The 20726-nt window shown below is 30.8% G+C and overlaps 1 protein-coding gene across 1 annotated transcript; it reads right to left on the bottom strand.

The window, feature by feature from the left end:
* Positions 1-1929: 1929 nt before the first annotated feature.
* On the bottom strand, positions 1930-16430 carry LOC113399769 (carbonic anhydrase 1). The gene is made up of 5 exons (XM_026638995.2): positions 16141-16430; positions 8188-8379; positions 7310-7527; positions 4346-4567; positions 1930-2997 (listed from the first exon to the last, which is right to left on the bottom strand). Exons 1-5 carry the CDS (start codon positions 16175-16177, stop codon positions 2869-2871), a joined length of 798 nt encoding a protein of 265 aa, XP_026494780.1. The 5' UTR covers positions 16178-16430; the 3' UTR covers positions 1930-2868.
* Between the last annotated feature and the right edge of the window lie 4296 nt (positions 16431-20726).

The raw sequence follows: 20726 nt of genomic DNA on the forward strand, positions 1-20726 counted from the left end.
ACAAATGTAAACTAAATAAAAAGCTTGTAAAACTACTTTTTTTTTAAAGCCTCATTCAGCTTGCCCTCCTGGGCCTCTGACGGGCTTAGTCCGCCACTGAAAATTAACAACGCTTGAGCATAATTAAATGACAATGACAAACATCCAGAGTGAATAAAATTAAAAAAAAGTATAAATATTTTTTCTGTAAATACTAAAAAACTGTATACTTACAATAATAAGAGATAGAGAGAAAGGGAAGAGAAAGAAAGGTCGCTATAACTTTTTCCTCACGTGACGATTTCTACCAGACTTTTACGCGGCATAGGGGAGTAATCCTAAAAAATGTAAAAGACCTTCGTTCCAAAGTGAAAACGAATCATTAGGGCCGTTATAAATCTTTAGAACAGCGGAGTAGGGGCGGCAGATAAATACTAGAACCACTAGATCTTTGCCGAGTGTGCATTGTCTTTGATAATTATGTAATTATTATGTTAGTAAATTCAATTATTTCAGTTATTTCATATGGCAAGCAAATTATAAAAGAAAAAATATATAGCATATATAAATTGGTATCCTATCATCTTTCTCTATTTATTTATATATAATAACACGTAACCGTTACTTAATAATACTAAAATTACAAATAATATTAATATACCTATCTAGTAATCGTCGGAATTTCAGGGCGCCTACTTTTTCAAAGATTTCAAAGCTTTTGTGTGCAGCGTAGGCAACTCCCTTTTTTTTTTTGTTTAACGAGGAGGAAATGCATTTACGCATGCCGCCCGGTCGGGGGACCGGGACGGGTATGTGGGACTCAACCGGGGCCTAATGCCCCGTGCCAGGGCACGCTGATGCTAATGCCCTGTCCTACCCACTAAAACCATCCTCGGGTTTCCACCATGCCGCCGAGTGGTGAGGCCACGGGATCGCCAAGGGCATGCAACCGCGACCCCACCAGCGGCAGCCGCCGTAAGGCGGCTGAATATTCATGGAAAGCGCGCCTAGTGCGCGCCTTCCATGAATATTATCCCTCATCCTCTACGTGGGAATGTGGCGAACTCCCCCGAGTCCGCCACTGGAGGCTGGGCGTCAACGAAGCTGACGCCCTGCGGCGGATAAGATTGTAGGCTCCGTCGCTGACCGCCGGTGTAAAACACCTGGGAGGCTCGAGTAGCGAGCCCTCCCACTCCCTCCTAGCCAACGAGGCCACTCAAGTGGTCCGCCCTGACGCCGATCAGGAACGTACCAGGAGCGGCCCCGCGGCATCCTTCCCGCCAGTCTTAGCCGTGACCGACGAGCAAGCTCAAGCCGGCCCCGTTGCCCAGGGTATACCACGAGGAGGTGACTGACATGTACCCCAGCGTAGGCAGTTGCCTACGCTGGGGTACATGTCAGTCTGTGTAGGGCTGTGTAGGGAGTTCCCTACACAGCCTATAGATAACCTGGCCCTCAGCCCGAATTGGAGCAGCGTGGTGGAATAAGGGAGCCTTTGCTCAGTATTTTTATTATTTTAGCCATTACTTGATTTACTGTGTTTCGGCCTATTTCTTTTTTATGTCAAACATATAGTAGCGAACCTTGGGTGTAATACGACTCGTATGCAGTACGCTTGTGAGTACATACCACGAATATTGGTTCAAATAAATAATACTTTGTTAATAATAAAAAATTCATATTTATTTTATTGATTAAATTTATGTTTTTATTAACAAATTATTTGAATAGTCATCAATTTGGGTCATCATCAATTTTAGTCATTTCGTGACCACCATATTTTTTTTAAATCTTTATTAAAAACTTTTGGATATGCCTTTTTAACTTGATAGGTATATGGTATGGTACCTACATAATTATAAATTGATATTATGATTCTGTTAAGAGGAGGATGCCTTTTAATCGCCCATACATGTGTAATTTATTTCAAAAAGAAGTAAAACAAATAAATATACAAATTGAATAATATAATTTATTTTTTTACACATTTATATATAATGTCGCAGAATACTGCAAAAGCAACGTATGCAACACAACAAAATAATATTTAAGGTTATTGTCTTAATTATAAAATGATTATATCATAGGTGTTTTTGGGTGAGATCACAGTTAATATAACTGTGTCATTACTTATCTGAAACAACAAAACGCAAACAATACACATAATTAATTGTTCATGTACATTAACTACGTATATATTTATAAAAACACATGCCTTTAAATAATAAAGACAATAAATGCTACAGATTACTATTTATACGAGTACATATTCTATTTACCGCTTAGTTACTAACTTTATTATATAAATTGGACTGTACATTTACCAAAACAGTATAGAATTTTCATATATCTTTGAGATATTGTACGATGTAGAAACTTGCCGTTTTTCGTAAAAGTTATATATTAAGATCAACCTTAAGGCACTGATTTCACTTCTTTGATTTATTTTTGCACATATTAGTTTAAAACAAAAGTTTTTTTAAAAACAGAGTTGGTATAACTTATTATATAGGTACAATGTGATTGTAAATAGCTTAGGAAAATATAAGAAAATATATATATATAACTTGCCTTTATGAATGAACAAAAACATTGCGTAAATTTTTTACGAACAATAAATATAATTCTTAATGCTAATAATAGTAATAACGTGAGTTCATAACTGAATCTATACTAGCTGCTAACACACTGTTGTGATTGACTATAATTATTTATAAGCAAAATATCATTAACTGTATAACATCTGGATGAAACAAATATTGTTTCAAAAATGTCTTTGCATTCCATAGGCGTACAGAGAATTAATTAAAGATGAAGACGGAATCAAGGTAAGATCTGTATCATTGTCTTTTATGATAACACTATGTGAAAGTTTTTACTTTGCGATAGTTAGTTGCCACCGTAATCGCGTAACTCTCGATTGCCGAGGGGGAGAGTGGGTCGATAGTTATGAAGCAGTTCCATTGCTTCAACTCCGCACGACGCTTCGCCACATCTTAATTTTCTCATTAACGCTAACTGAAATTAAAAACAAACAGATGTTAGATATACAAAAAATATATAAAATTGTTCTTGTTCTCATGGCTTAAGTTCTTGATTAATATTTCATTATTGAAGTGATAACTTCTTATCTCCTATAAGACCGCAGTAACCGTTTCGTTACGTAACGCTTTACGGTGCCAGTCTGTCTGGCTTTCCTTTCTCTAAGCACTAAGCAGCCGTAAGTAAGCTCCTCCTCACTCACTCTAGCCTCATTTCGGTCAGTTTAAGTTATCACTTCTGTCAGGCGTCCCGAGACGCACATGTATTTATTTATATACAGCACTATTCCACATAACAATTTATATCAACTTTTATTTTACAAAAGTCCCGATAGTAGCTTCATCGATGTTCAAATTGGCATGTTTTCGAAAATCCATAATGAATATTATAGATTATTATTCAAGCTCTCGACTAATAATATTGCGTCAATTCAATGTCAAATATTGTTTATTTGGCTTTTGTCCTCTTGTGGTTGGAATAGACTATATATAGATAGTATCTGTATTAATTCATTGCGTGGTTCCTAGCGTTATATTATTGCGGTCTATGATTCTAACTTATAGCTTTTAGATATATAATTAGCTGGTACTTTATTAGTAAATCATAAGCAAAATATACGTATTTTAAAATCAGAATAGTTTTATTCTGAGATTAACTCGTTCAAACAAGCAAATGATTCCTACAGCGTTATTATAATTTAGGAATATGATTATTAGTAACAAGTATTAAAATTGTCTATGCCTAATTATCATTGTCTTTTATTAGTTAATAATAAACATGATAATAACTTTATAGAGATAATAACACAACATACTTTATTAGATAGTATATTTATTAGTCTGGTCTCCCCAGTGAGTTTCGCTCATGTCATTATGTTATTACAATTAATTGTTGAAAAAATATTTGCTTGTTTGGTTTTATATTTTATAGAATTAATTTATCAGTTTAGTGAAACCAAACTTTAACAAAAAGGGGATTTTGACAATTGACGTCTTTGTTAACATTCGAGAAAAGGTACCTTATTTCTGTAAGAAATCGTAATTTTATTTAATTTACATTTTCTTAGAACCACGATAATTATTCCTTCTAATGATATCGTTAATGACGCGGTAAAATATAATCTAAATTGTTTAAAGCGTAACGAATGAAATTTTAAATTTGTCAAGGTTATAACATTTTTTTTAAAAATGTGCGTTTTACCTATTGACTACGTCAACACTTGCTAACAAAACTGTTTTAATACAGTAAACTATACATGGCTAACTGTTTGAAGAAAAAGGCTTATGTTGTTAATTTATTCTTATCAATTTTATTTTAAAATTACCTGTTCAGCAGAAACTTGTATCGGTTCCTTAAATAGAATCCAAGTGACGGATTCTGTGCATGGCGGTGTCGTCAGCGAGCCGGGGTATGTCCAGTAAGCGACGCGCGGGGGAAGCAGGTTAGCGGGATTCAGGGGTTCAGAGAATGTTACTTTATCGCCTTTGTGTTGGATGTATGGCAGCAACTTCACCACCTTATCCAGCTCGTGATGCTTGGACCCAACCTGAAATTATATATATTTATTTAAATATACATTGCTTTGTACATTATAATATAAAGAGAATTTTTTAAAGTAAATAACTAACTTAATAACGCCTCTTTAACTCTTGTTTTTATTAGTTTATAGCGTAATATACTTTATTGATATGTAATTTTTTATTTGAATGCAGAACGCGTAGCAGTGAAAGTTACTTTAAAAGCAGTTTTTGCTGTTGCATAAAGAAGGTACTACCACTACCATTATTATTGTCAGTACACTCCCACCCTCTCTCTAGGACGGATAACAAAAATACTCCTTATTTAATAAAACACATTGCGCTATTTAATTCAACTACTTTACAATTTCATGTTATGCAAACTACAACAAAAGGCACAACTATTATATTAAGACAAACTAATATTATATTAAAATAAAATAAAAGTGAGTTAGGCATACATTGTTGGTGATTAGATACACCTGGTAATCATAACATTACTTTACTGTCTGAGTAACAGCGGAGATTTAATCGATAAGTAAAAGCTAATAACTGTTATATAATTTCGTTTTAGAAACACTTTGCATGTCGTTAATGTCTTACTAGCCAGTGTAAAGTGTAAGACTTAATATGCTTATCTATAATATACAAGGTAAGACAAACTGCCTCCTTACACTCACATCTTGTTAGAATGCGTGTTGTGTATGTGTGACTACTACAATCCAATATAAACATATACACAGTTATATTATCTTAAATACTTTTAAAAGGATTGCACTATAAGGTTTCTTAAATATATATTTAGAGTTGGTATATTTGTTCCATATAATTGGTAATTTATTGATTATTGCCATAAGACATATGAGTATTTCAATGAACATTGTCTCATCAAACTTGGAAATAAGATGTATATATTAAAATATTTACTAAAATAAAAAAATATATTACAAAACTTAATTCCATCTAATCGGTATTCGGTATACGTTATTCTCTGCTGGTCTACATTTGGGCTAGTCAGATTTCAGACCTATTCACACGTTGTTAGTATTATTAAACTATCGTTAGGGCAATAAATCGTAGAATAAATATTTATGTTTGAAATAAATCCTTAATAATATTCTTGTAATATTTAATTTCAAATAATCCTTTTGAAAATTTAATCCAAAAATATGACGCACGGCAACGTGGAGAAAGTAGTTCATGGAACGGAGAGAGCTGTATAAAAGTGGTACGATTATATCCGAACGATATTTATATGAGATGTAAAATGCGATTACATTGAATTGACTGCGTAAGTCGGATGTTCACAATCATCGTGACGATTCAGTAAGTTGGTTCAATGCACTAGTTCAAATGATGGCATTAAATAATCTATATATCGCCTCATATTCGTATTCGCAGCTTTAAGAGAAACAAAAAAAAAAATTAAATAAATTATAAAACATAAAAAATATTTAGAACCATCGAGATTTGAGTAAATACAATTATTAACTGTTTTCCAAATGAAGTTCCTACTCCAAGAGCTGTGTTAATCTGTTAATATCATAAAACAAAGTTTTTAGTTCTTTACTCTGGGTTGTTGTAATCGGATGCCGTTTCCATAATTATTTAGAAAGATTTACTGAGAAGGGACAATCAAAAATTAATTTAAAAATAGCAGAGAGTTCTGAAGTATAAAGTATTTTGCTTTATTCGACTTGTAGGGTGTCATTATGGTTAAGCTATAAAAGATACACAAAACTAAAGTTCTACTGAATTTAGGTCTTAAAAACGTCTACACAAAAGACTTTGACAATACCTTTTATAGACATCACATTTTTATTTTAGGTAAACTTTACTATAGTTTAATTAATATCTCACACATTCATAATGTTAGGTTAACCTTACACGCGTTTATTTTAAGTATAAATTGCCTTTTACAATTTGCAATTTGGACAAGTAGTTTGAGTGATATTACAAGACATTTGAATAAACGGATGAAACAATGGCGTGGGCGTGACGATGAATGAATTACAGTACGGCGGATAGATCACTTGGTCCAATACTGATGTATCATAATATTTGTTTACATCTAATTAAAAAAAAACACGTTAAGTATGGCTATAGTAATAAAGGTTAAATTTTATTATAAAGAAATGTAATATAAAAATGTGATATATTTTATGTACCTACCTACTCGAAAAAAGAAAATTAATTTACAGCCGGCGCGTGGCGTTCTCTACACTTAATATACTACGACATGAAAATAAAATATATAGTGCTTAAACTTAGTTAATTATAGCTCCTTAATAGTACATAAAAAGTTGTTAAGTTGATCTATAAATATGTCTAAATCGCAAAATATCTGACCTACTCTATAATATAGTAAGTATTAAGTAGTACTCGTATATTAATGCAATTGAGTTTCTATTAAAAAAATATTGATTTATTTCCAGTAGCAGAAAATTGGAATTCAATATTATAATTAATTGGATATTTTATTAATTACATTCGATATTTATGTTTGTGGCACTTCGTGATATATTTAGTAATCAGCATATTGTGATTGACTGCTTATTTTTGCCCTTTAGTTTAACCTTTTATAGCAAAAGCGATCAATACGAATGGTAGCGTAGATACTGAGAAGGATAATAATAATTGTGTAAATGACAATCAAGTGTTAAGTTTAATATGAGTCTGTTACTAAATAGGACGAGAACATGAATTTAGATAATCTTAACTTTTTATCGCTTAGAAAAACCAGACGCTAATACGTCAATATACACACATACCATTAACAATACTCCAAGAACAGCGAGTCCATCCGTTTGTCCTGCGGCCTCAGCAAAACTATTGTATTTGCTAGTATTCCAATGAACAAGGTGTAGCTCGCCGGAGAAGGCACGACCATCCACAGTGTGCTCCGACCCTTCACCATTGACAGCACCCCAGTGACAATGCCACTGTTGGAGCTTATACACGTCTGATCCGAGTGGACCACCGCGAAGTTCTGCAAAATAGATAAAGGAGGTATTAGCAAAATTGTAAAAACATATGATTAAGTTTTTTGGCCTACCCTTACATTTTACACGTTTTATAAATATATTGACATAATGCACGAAAAGAGGGTCGGATCTGAGTCACCGGTAGGGGAAGTCCGTCGCGCGTCGCGCGATAGATGGAATTGCAAATTGGCTTGCACCTATTAGGATGAATTTATATTTCCATTTACACCGCCTCCGTGTTTGATTATTATTTTCATATTAAATACGGTACTCCAATTAATTTAAAAATTTTGTTGTATTAGTTCTGTTGAATTTATCATTTCTGAAACCAAATAGGTGCAAATATAACTCTTAGCTAATTAATAAAACCTATCAACCAATTACCCAAGTAAAGATATTTTGGACATGCCAGATATATGTATTTATGATCGTAACGATGTGTATTGACGTCATAAATAATGCTACGACTTCGTTGCAATTGTTGCTAAATTTTTACGAAATGAAATGATCTACTAGCACGTTTCGAGGCAAATTCATTCAATATTTACTATTGTATATTATTCGTTGAAATAATCTCATCTCCATATGATAGAAGCCAGAGTTTCCCTGAAACATATCTAGCATACCTTTATAAATAAGTTATAATAATGAAATAAAATAAGTACCTGAGTCATAGCCGTTTTCATCGACCCGCCAGCAGTAGCCTGGGTTAACGACAGATCTTGGGTGATTGACGGAGTAGCGCCATACAAGAGGCGGAGCACTTCCACTGCTACTGGCACGAGATGTATCTATATCGACAGGACTTTGACGAGCACCTCTGGCTTCAGGAAACTTCTCTACCCATGTCGCTGGGCCTGAATAGGCAAAGATAAATAATTCATTAACTTTGTGTAGTTTGTGACCTCTTTATGTCAACAGATTTTCTTTTTGGTTTTGTATCAAACTTTAATTTTATCAATATAAGAAAAAAAAATTGAAACATGCAAATTTATATATTCATGTTTTCCTCAACATTTTAATAATGATAACTGACGATTTTTACCACTGAGCGAACACTAGTATACAAATACTTACTATTTATTATAAAAGGTGAATATAATTGTAAATATAATTCACCAATAAGCTATTAACAGTAAAAAAAGTAGGAATAAAGAAAACCGGTGATTGATAAATCAATTCTCTAGAATCTTGATATTTATTGCTTACATGGGAACTATTTTTATCTCTGCTTAATTACATCAGATACCTGAATTTCGTTTAGTGTACAAGGCTACACAAACAAGTCTTCATGGAAAGTGATTTGTGGTTGACAGTACTAATCCTTACCAATAACTTTAAACATCTTGGCGTCTAACATGACAAGATATGATAAGAAAGTTTAAACGGCTTACGTGAAACAAATGTAAGAAGGCGTGTCTCAATGTAAACAAGTCGACATTTTTTGCAAATAACTTACCTAATTTTTAAAATGAATGTCAGGGCGGGAGATGGATCGGATAATGACTAACATAAGTGACAGCTTGATTTATCAGATAAGACCATCACACTCGTACTAGAACAAGAGCTAATAAATTTTTATGATGATAAATTACCGGAAAATTGGTTTAGTGAAAAATAGTTATAGCGATATTTGAGAAAAACAGATTTTCTCTCCGGTTGACGATCTGACGACGAATGTCTCGTCGGGTTGGATTTAGCGTTTCCTCGGATTATGAACGCGAGGGAATAGAGTAGACATGAGCCTGCTTAGTGCTTACACAAAGCAAATGTTCTTCTCAGTTAGTTGGTTATTGCTTGAGATTGATCGCTATAGCCGAAATTAAGCCAGTAGGAGTTTATGACAAATAAGTTCCTGCGGATTGTGTCAACGATTCTCTTATATCTACTGTGTAATAACTATATAAATAAATATTAAGATAATTTTAAAGTGTAGTTGACTTAGTTTTTTAACTTATTTGTATTTCTTATAACTTGAATCTTTTGTCTGTAGGTCGCTAAAGTAACTCTCAAGAAGTTAATTGACGATCGAATCAGAACTAAAATGTTTTTTGGAATAGTGGTCCATGTTTCATTTGACTCAATGTTGAATTCTCACGCAGTAGCCCTATTTTTAAATATTATTGATATAGAAAATATTTATAATGCTATCCAAAGCAACATACATTTATTTAAGTCTAGACTTCACGAACGTTTTTCTAATTAAAAGTATTCATTTTATTTCATTTTGTTCATGGAATATACAAAACACACGTCTTTATTATAATGAATTTAGTTACGCGTAAAATTATTAAAATCTTTCTATTGCAATGGAATAAAAATTTGTTAAAACAAAAAGGTGTTTATGCCATTTTTTTGTGGGGGTGACATTGCATTAGACAGGGTCACTCAACCTTGTCGCATGGTACAAACAATTATTATTATGTATGAATAGAAGGTTACCGGAGAAAAAATACGTTTTTTTTTTCATAATTACTCAGGAAATAAACAATTTAACGTTTAATTAATAATAGAAAAATTATTTTTGGATAAATCGAATTGTAGAGTTTTTAAATACTTTTATAATTAGAATATCTTTTGATTAAATTTTGTTTTAATATTATTTCAGTTTGATTTATTCAGAATAGTATAGATAAAATATTTGCAATTTCTTTTATTCATAAACATATCTCACGCAAGCGCCTATATGACTGTATTTATACCTTTGAATATTACTAATTTATTAATTCAACTGAATTACGCCTATCAATTTATTATAAGTACTTCTGAATGGATCGTTTTCAAATAACAACGCATTCCTCACATATTTACGATGCTAATAATAATAATATACATTTACCAAAATAAGTCCTTCATTATTGGGTGTGGTGAGTAATTCAACAAATTGGGATTCGGTTTCCGATATGTTTTAGCTAGAAACATTACCTCCTTATACTTTAGTTACAAATAGACTCCAATAGTATAATTATACGTATGAATTGTATTCAATTGATACGATTTGCTGCATCGTGCACAATAAGAACACGTATCTATGTATAAGAACGTATTATATTAAGCCGATGCAACGAAGAGTTATTTCTATTCAAAATTAATTTTCTTCATGTGGCTAATTTACATAATATGAATTAAATTGAAAAACATTTATTGTTTTTCAAATCGTAAACTTATTCGTTTAGGTATTTTTTTTAAATTAACGTGAACGAATTATTCGAGTAATTAAATATTCGAATTTTTAAGTTCTAGTCTTACTAGAAACACCAATTAATGTATGTATATTTTATGCTCTATATGTATATTTGGTTTGTTTTACTTACTGCGATAGTGATATATAACTACATTATATATACAGATATAACTACTTTGTGTCTTAAGACTTGTAACATTTATTATATTAGTAGAGTTTTTATAACTTTTAAGGTTTTATTTAACTCAAATAAATATCAAAAATAAAGTAAATACTTAAAACAATTTATTATTTTTAATATATCTATAAAATTAAATAAAGCCGTAAATTATTATTATTATTGTATATACCATTTAAGGATTTAATGTTAATAATTTTTATGTAAATAAAGATTTTGTTATTTTTTTTATATAACGTACAAAATATATACCGGATAAAGAGTTACTTTCTTGATACATTATTTTAATTAATTTATATTATATCTAGTTAGTTTATATAAGTAATTACTTTTTATTATTTTATCTCAAGCTTAATTTCACATATGGCCGACGACGTACCAATAATAGCACACTGTTTTTGATATTTATTCGCGAACTTAGACACGGCCGAAAGACAATTTTGTATGAAAGACGTATTTTTTTTTTCCGTTTAAATCATGAACCGCTACTCGCTGCGATCAGATTCGACCTCGGCCTTGTTTGTCGTTTTTTTTTTATCTAATTTAAAGTACTTTTGCCGTCATTATTCCCTTTTGCGACCACTGTTGTAAACATATAATGAAGATTAATATATTATGTACGAAATACAATAGTTAATTATATATATTAATAGGATGATTTATCCTGTCATTTATATATGTATGGCTGTCTTGGATAAATATTAAGTATGTAAAATAAAAGAGCATTTTTGAATAATAACTTATGATTGAGCTTCAAAAGATAGTACATTTCGCTTCAATATTATTTTACAAAATGTTGTGAAACTAAGACTAAAACCTTGATATATACATTACGATTAATTACATGTACACCTACTAATATTAACTTATAAGATTTTTTTTTTATTCCGTTCAAAATTAAATATGCATTTACAAACGAAAACCGATTACTGTCGATTTCCGCGTTGGAAGTTGAACGTTTACGTCGTCGAGGTCACTACGACTTAAACTCTTTCGATTAAAGATGCATGCGCTCCCACTCAACTATACAATCAGTTTTCATTTAAGAGATCCAGTGTTTTTAAAAGTTTTACGTCAATAATAATTAAATAATTTGTGAAAGTACCCATTCAATAATAAATGAGATTGGATATTTATGTATAAACTAGTTGTCGCCCGCGGCATCGCTCGCGTTTTAAGGGGTTGGTTGTCATGTGTTAGGCAAAAAAGCCTATGTAGCCAATGTCCTTTCTTGGAGTTCCAGTTTGTTTCACACCAAATTTCATCAATTTCGGTTCATTGTTTTGGTAGTAAAAGAGCGACAGACAGACAAACAGACAGACAGAGTTACTTTCACATTTATAATATTAGTATAGATGTATCAAAACTTGTTGTATTCGATTTACATAACTTTGTAATTGCAATAGTGGAAAACAGTAACTACTTGGTTCCTGTTGGTTCTACTTAGTAGGATCTACATTTCGAACCGATAGTAGCTTTACATTTAAGATAATCCTGTAGGAGGATGATTCAAAGTAACGTATACCTACCTATTTTGATTTTGGGTCAATAATTTGTTATAAATTGCGTAAGCCGATAAAACTCTACATTTAAATTTTAAATTTGAATATCTAAATGCTGTGATATGGATATTCATGTACAAGAAATTATAAATTCGTAACAAGAAATGGTTTTCTCTTTTATAGATAATATAGTAGGATAAGTTTAATAACACAATAGTATTAATTTTATATGCAGCTTTACGAATTCAATAACTTATATACATACAAAAAAGTACATTAGGTGTTTATGTATGTTGTAACTATATAAAGTAGATTTACAAAATTCAAAACATAAATGCCGTTTGATAGAAAAATATCTTATTTTAATGTTTACATTTTGTAACATAAATATATGTCTTAATGTAAGTAAGTACATGTCTACGTAGTCTACAAATTATTAGTCACGGTTGATATTTAACATTCAGATAAGAGTGGATGACTTCTCTGAATACTTAGAGCACTTTATGAAAAGGATAACCGCAAAGATTTCAAAGAATAAATTACTTTTGCTTAGTACCAATAAATATAAAATATATTGCCTAGATAAATTATCTCAGTCTGCAATAGTAGGTACCTAAAACGAGCTGAATGAAAGTCATTGTTTATTTATATAAGTTTTCGTATTTATATTCAATCACGATTGCAATGGCAAAATAGTTTATAAAAAGTAGAAGTCTTTAAAATAAACAGTCTAATATGAAGCTGCTGTGTAAAAGTCTCCTCTACTCGTTAGGTTTGGCACTTATTCAAGCATGGTTCTACAGTGCCTCTATCAACCCGGTGTACCCGGTGTACCCGGTACACATCTGATGGAATATGACTCGAGACATGCAGGTTTCCCTACGATGTCTACAACGAGTCAAAAATCCATAAACCCAAATTTCATGTGTTTAACATGAAAATTCAGTGTTGTTTGTGATTTGAACTCGCAAACTTGATGTTAGATGCGCGCAATCTACGTATAGCCCAATTACCGAGATAGTTCGGCTTTAAAAAAATAATAATTTAGAACGCACTTTGAAACTTTAACTTAATGTCAACAAAATATCGCCAAACTTAAATTGATCATGTATTGGAATCATAACATATTTTATTACATAATTTTTAAACAAATAAAAAGTAAAATGTTTCATGTCAATAGTTATGTCTTTTTTTTTTAATTAGCGTCTTTATTTTTCATGATCAAGAAATTTGTTAAAAAGGTTATGCAATATTTAAGATGATATTACTGTTTGTTTTATTAATATGAGCCAGACATCACAGTTAGTGGTTAGTCTAGTAATACTAGATTCGAGGTAATCACTCAGATCGAAGACATACATATATTAGACCTCGTTATAGTGTAGCTACTTCTACTTATTTTCAAATAACAAGTTATTACCAACATGCAACGCAGAGTACAAGAACTAAGTTTCTTTTGTATCCGTATAGTCGTATACCCTTATGGTAGAGCGATTAGTATACATTACAGTACAGCCTTCATGGTTGTTAACTCGTAAACAAAATGTTTTTGTCAACACTTCCAACAAATTAGAGGAAAATGTTCATCAATTTATTACGTGTCTAAATTGGTAGCATAGATACAAAAAAAAACGATTATCATAATAACGAAAAATACTGAATATACGAATGTTTTATTCATAGTTTGTCAATCCATTACAAACACTTTGAGAGACATTCGTGAAAATAATCACGACATTATATGACTGAAGTTTAGTTATTTTTAGTAACTGTTTATAAATTACCAGCAAATATTATTTGATAATTAATATTATAAAAACGTCAATTTATATATGTCAAACACTAGTAAAATTGTTCGGCGATGTGTTCTGTAACTTACAATTCTTACTTTTTTAATTTAGTTTATCGGAGAAGATGAATAAATTTCAGAGATATTTCATATTGATGTTTATTGCACAAAACGACTATAACCATTGTCACGAAAGCGTCTTATCTTTACTGATTGTATTACCCATTCATTTAATTCAGTTAACTGTTGTGACATAGTCATCAATTCTTTGGACAGCAAGGTCAGAAATAAAAAAATGTATACTTGCGTTTGTAAATATGACGAATGAATGTTTGTTTTATTAAAAAGGCGTTAAAAAATACACACTGTAAATGCAAGTGCACCTGGACAAAAGCCTCTTTTGCCTTGAGGCTAAGAATTTGGAACTAATTCCACTAGGCTATTCCATTGTAATAAATTTGTCAGAATTTCAACAGATTGATGCAGGGCGATAATTTTTCTAACAAACTATCACTATATCGCAATCGAATTGGAACGTAAACACTGTCGTTCAGGCGTTTTCCTATTCTACTAGCACAACGATCCAGTTGGGATTCAATCGAACTCGATCAGAATCTAATCGTATCACAACCAATATAAATAAGTTGAATTATCCATCAGTTACGATTAAGTTGAACTTTATTTTTGTGAGGAATAGTCGAAAATGGATCGGAATAGAATCGAGAACGTATCATACGTAGCCTTTATATGATAGTAGAATTGTTTCCAGATTTTGACACGATATTTTTTAATAAGCAGGAGTTAATAAAATTTAATTCACAAATTGAAGCGAATGAAAACTATGAATGATACTTGCCAATATTTGAACTCGAGACTCGATTAAGATCCTTTTATTTTATCAGTTTTAAAGAAGAAGAGGAACATTGCAGCCGTCATAAAATGTGTGTTTATTATTATATTCAGTAGCTTAATTTATTTTGAAAATACAAAACATTTCAAGATGTAAAGTATAAGAATTGGAACTAACTTACTTTTTTTTTTCATTTTATTGCTTTTATTAAAACCAATCAAAACTGTAGGTCTAAGTTTTGTCGGTTACCGACACAGTTACTCAACAATTTAAATAGGCCATTGCTCGCTGCACGCAACTGATATTTTCGGCACTACTTCTAGTGTGAAGAAAACACTTGAAATTACTGTTGTAAATTCCTTTAAAACAGGCACGCAGGTATTTTAATATTTTTGTTTATAAAAAATTACCATACGTGTTTAATTTTCGTGGGAATTTAATATTTATCATTAGCCTACACACAATCGTAGTTAAATTGCGATTCAAATTAACATATAAACTAATACATAAGCTCATTTTTATCTATTGAGGTAAAGGATCATTTACCTTGTCTCAAATAATTCAAAATTGCATAACTTAATAGGTATCAAGAATATTTTGATGTTAGTACCTAATTACAAAGTATTTTGTAATTAGGTACTAACATCAAAATATTATATTGATCTTAAAATAAATTCTAATTATCTAATGGCTGATTATTAATTTAATGTGCGTCATAATTATGTTATGTTATTTTCGTTAATGAAATGAATATTTATGTAAACAAACCCGTATTATAATGCAAAGCAACAGGTGCTCTGTAAATGATACAAATTTTGACATTCATGTAAAACCCTGACAATACGTCACAGTACATGTTTTATTGTTTCTGAGTCATTATAATAAAACTTAATTACGTTGTTGCAATTTCAACTTAAATTATTTATAGCCACTTTATCACTGTGAACTAGTTATTTATCTGGGAAGTTTAAAAAATCATCTTAATATATTTACTATTTTATTGACATTTTTTATAAAAGTAGGTGCCGTCACGTGCTTCACTGTAAACAAACCGGTTTTACAAATGCACTACAGTTTATCTTCTTTCTACAAACGATTGGAACGGGTAAACTCACCGTTTTCAATTGTGTACCCCCATTCCTGACTCGCCATCACCGAAACTGTTTAGTATCACTGATTATTTAGTAACTGATATCGTTTATCGCGAAAAAGCCGGGTGAATGTATAAGATCGTGGTTGGGTCGTGACTGCGTGCGAGTTCGCGCAGGTCTTCGCTTTATATGAGGGTCAAGCTCAGTGCTCGAGGCGGAGGCGAGTGCGGGCGCGGACGCTTACGATGACGCGGGTTGACGAACGAGCAGTGCTGTACGAGCGCGCTCCTCTCAGCCACTGCTGACTGCGTGGCGCGTGCGCCTGCGCCGGACGTCAGTCCGCCTCATCGTCGACGACACAGCGCACTCCGCCCATCTAACTACACTTTCTAATCGTCGTAATTGCTAATTATACATATATTTATACATTATTTACTGATTAAATAATTAATGCTGTGCCAATACCATAATAATAATAATACTATCTATTCAAGAATAATTCGGTCGGGTTGTGTTTAAATATGCAAACTGAAATGAAGGTAAGTAAACCTTATTTTAGTCTTCCTAAGTTAATTTGACAAGAAATACGGCCATACAGTACAGGTACGCTCAGCGTTAGCATAAAATTAATTTCAATATTAATTATTAAATACGCTACGCTTGTGTCAAGTGTTGAACCTCATTTAAAGCAACGCTTACATGAGCGTTTAAAATTTTACGGGTTGTCTTAAACTATTGAATTGAATTAGGGCAATATAGGAGTAAAAGTCTACGTAGGTTTTGAAAACAAGAGAACAAGGACCTTTTTCAGCGATATTTTTCAGGTTCGGTATGTAAATAATAAGGCGTATAGTCAGGTAATCGCACATACATTTGGATAATACTTTGTCCTACTCTATTTTTGTATGAAGTAAATATCTATTTATTGTCGTATAATCTGTCCTCATGTGAACATGGCCAATATCGGCGTTTTATGTGCAACAGAAGCCCTATTTTCTTGTTATCTCTGCATTTTTATTGGATTAAATTACCTATATATACCTAACTCTTTATTCGTTTAAATTACTTTTGTTACATAAGTATTTTTACGATTGAGTACAAAAAAGATAACACAAAAAAAATTTAACTAAAATTTAAGTAATGTGGAAATTTATAACAAAAGCAAGAAAATTCTTGCGTTATTTTTATTTAAATGCATAACTGTTTTCAAAAATAACATTTTAATGTCGAATAATTACTAATTAAGAATGTCTTTGTTCTTATAATTAAATATATGATTTTATTAAAGTTTTCGAGATAATATGTAGTATCAAATATTTATGAACTGGAACTAGCTTAATAATTGTTTTTATTTAAACCATTTATAACTGTAGGTATGTTTTGTTACCGTAATGATATAATTAAAGTCAATGACGTCACACTGACCCCTACTCATGTTGGAGAAACAGCGTTAAAGGGTTAAACTGCAGTGGAAAATGCTTAGACGAGAAATTGGCAGCACTATACGGCCCTAGTTCCACATTATATTATATACGTATTGTATATTTGTGCCGTTTGTAATTTAAAAACATAAAGTAAAGAAAATATATTTACGTAATATTAAAAAAATATATGTAATTTTTGATTATAATTATATAATAGATAATTGACGATGTAAATTATTTATTTCGTTTTTATCCATTTAATTGAGTCACGCATGTAATTAATTTTTATGAACTCAAATAATTTAGTGGAAAAAACAAAACAAAACTTTGCTTTGATGGGGTCCGGTTTGTAACTGAATGATATAGAATAATCACAGGCAATAGGAACGCAACATCTTAGATTCTACGGTTGGCGTCGCATAGACTATGTAAGGAGTGGCTTGTATTTCTTGTAGTGCCAGTGTCTATCAACGAAGGTAACCATTTACAAAAAGCAGACCATTTAATTGTCTTCATTACTAAAATTGATAATAAAAATAACGAAATCAAATATCTTCTACATACGTATATATTTACAGGTATTCTTAAGTAACGATCAGATACCAAACGCAATATGAACATTATTAACGCAAAATATTCTAATTTTAATTACATTAAAAATAATATTAATTGTCGATAAGGCAGATTAAGAGGCAACTAAAGGTCTTTGAATACGGAAGGTATAAGAATTAAGACGGAGGTTGCACTTTGTGGCTTACCTTGCTTGAGGGCAATGAGCTGTTGCAAATATGTGATTTATACGTACTTCTACAAATCGTAAATCCTGTACACTCTTATTGTTCTAATTATTAAAAGTCTCCAAGACAAATATAGGTACTAACTAATTCAAAATGTATTAAATATTATTCACTTTAAATATTCATTGCCTGCTTAATAATTTTATGGCATAATACTCCTTTAAATTAAGTATGTCTTACATTATATTAGACCACAACGTATAGTGCTTATGTTATAAATGGCCATCGGTATTTAGATAATATAGAGAATGAAAAAAAAAACGAACGAAAAGTTACTGACGATGTGCAGCAATAAAAAAATATAATTTATGTATCTATATCTATCGCAGAGAATATTCTGCGCAGTAGGTACCTTTTATATTTATACAAATCACATTACACATTATAGCATTTCATCGGTGACAGCCTTTGTAATTGATCCTTCGTTTACTTCATTATTAAATGATATGCAAACTTTTTTGATGAGTAAATTCTTAAACAAATACGTATTTAATATTTATAATTACATTTATTTATTTATCTAATTTTAGTATTTTTAAACATAAATTTCAACAAATCTAACAGAATACAAAACTCATGTAAATATTTTGGCAGTGTGATAATGTTTATGTTTCAGTTTAAGATAAAAACAGATCTATCGATAGAGAAAAGGAAATAATCATGTTCTGGTAAAAAGAACATAAAATATTCAATTCATTCGTATTTATTAATTTGTTTACCAAACAGTATACAAAACAGTTTAGTTTAAGCAACAGCGTTACACGGCTTTATATAAATAAGTTGATGATGTAGTACTTAGCTACCTCAAACTATAGAAACAACCAGACGATAGAGCTAAGGTGGTTATCAATCCGAATTCGCTAACAATAACTAAAAATATAACTTAACAAAACAAACAGTATAACCAAATAATCATGCTGTCCTTTTTGTTATATGTTTTTACAAATATTTTCTTCCTATGTCATTGAGAATGTTAAAAGAGATTGACACTTGACGAAAAACATTTGAGTATCTGTAGGTCCTTTTTTGTAGTTACTGTAGGTTTGCTGTAGGTACAATATTTATTGCAGTTTTACGCAACGTTCGCCTTAAATCGTTCGATAGGCGATAAATCTTCGATAGCATTTTTATATACGTTAAATATAATATATGTAACCTAAACATTTCACATGTATATGATTTTACATCAATTGGATGAAATCGAAATAATAGTTATGGTTAATGTATTTTATTTTAACTTGTAAAATTATTATGTAAATAATAACACTTTTTTAACCTACAAGACCATGATCCATCTTAAAAAAATATTTACATTTTACTTTTCATATAAAACTGATTATTTTATGCTCTTGTTTGTATAATTTATACATGATGTAAAATTATAAAAGAGAAATGGCACGCAGTGCCTACTAATAAAATATAACAATATTTAATGCTGCTGTTTGATTTATGATTCCTATCCTTTTCCTATTCCTACTTTCTCCGTGAGATCTTTCAGTACAAACTGTTTTATTATTTTACATACCTATATATTATATGTAGTGTTATGACCTTTTCGATAACTCACATCTTTATCTTACTAAAGAGATTAATGAAAAAGACATCTAATTTAATATTGATGTGAAATATATTTCTTATAATTTATAAACAGATATTACGAATTACTGAAAATTTATCAATATTGACGTTACTAAATTTTGGTAGGTATTGGTTCTGTGAAAAATGTAGAATCGGCACTCGATTTTGTATGATTGAAACTTGCTCAGGAATAAGTTAATTGTACTGATCTTTAGATAGTTTCTTTTATAAATAACATGAACTTCACGCTTGTTTCTTCAATAGTCTAAAAAAGCGATTAAAGACAATATTACAAACCTCGTCCAAAAGGCACTGCATTTTCTGGCATAAGTTTAATGTATATTAGTTTAGTAGTTTTATTAGTTACGAATTACAATAAAACATTTATTTATTTATTAATACAGATCTTTAAATACTACTAATACAACCCAGCTTTAAGATGTTAATACCTTTTTGTTAGTGTTCATATAACAAATATTCATTTTAACTAAAAGTAAAGAGACTACACTGAAAATATTAGTTATAAGCCACACATTGAGTAATAATAAAAGATTTAAAAAGAAAATGAAGTAAATTCACAAGATAACAAAAGACGAGAGTTTTTGAAAAAAAGTGACAGTGAATATGAAAATGAAAAACAAACTTATAAAAAAGCTAAGAAGATTCAAGGAGGTACTAAAGAAAAGAAACTCAATAAAATTCGTTACGAATTTTATTTGAGTTTCTTTTTTTTCGTTTTTAAAACGAATAAAGTAAAGACGATGAAAATGAAATACACCAAAAGAAAAGGTAAGGGAAAGAAAACATTGAA

The sequence above is a fragment of the Vanessa tameamea genome, chromosome 2 (assembly GCF_037043105.1).
Source record: "Vanessa tameamea isolate UH-Manoa-2023 chromosome 2, ilVanTame1 primary haplotype, whole genome shotgun sequence".
Taxonomy (NCBI): domain Eukaryota; kingdom Metazoa; phylum Arthropoda; class Insecta; order Lepidoptera; family Nymphalidae; genus Vanessa; species Vanessa tameamea.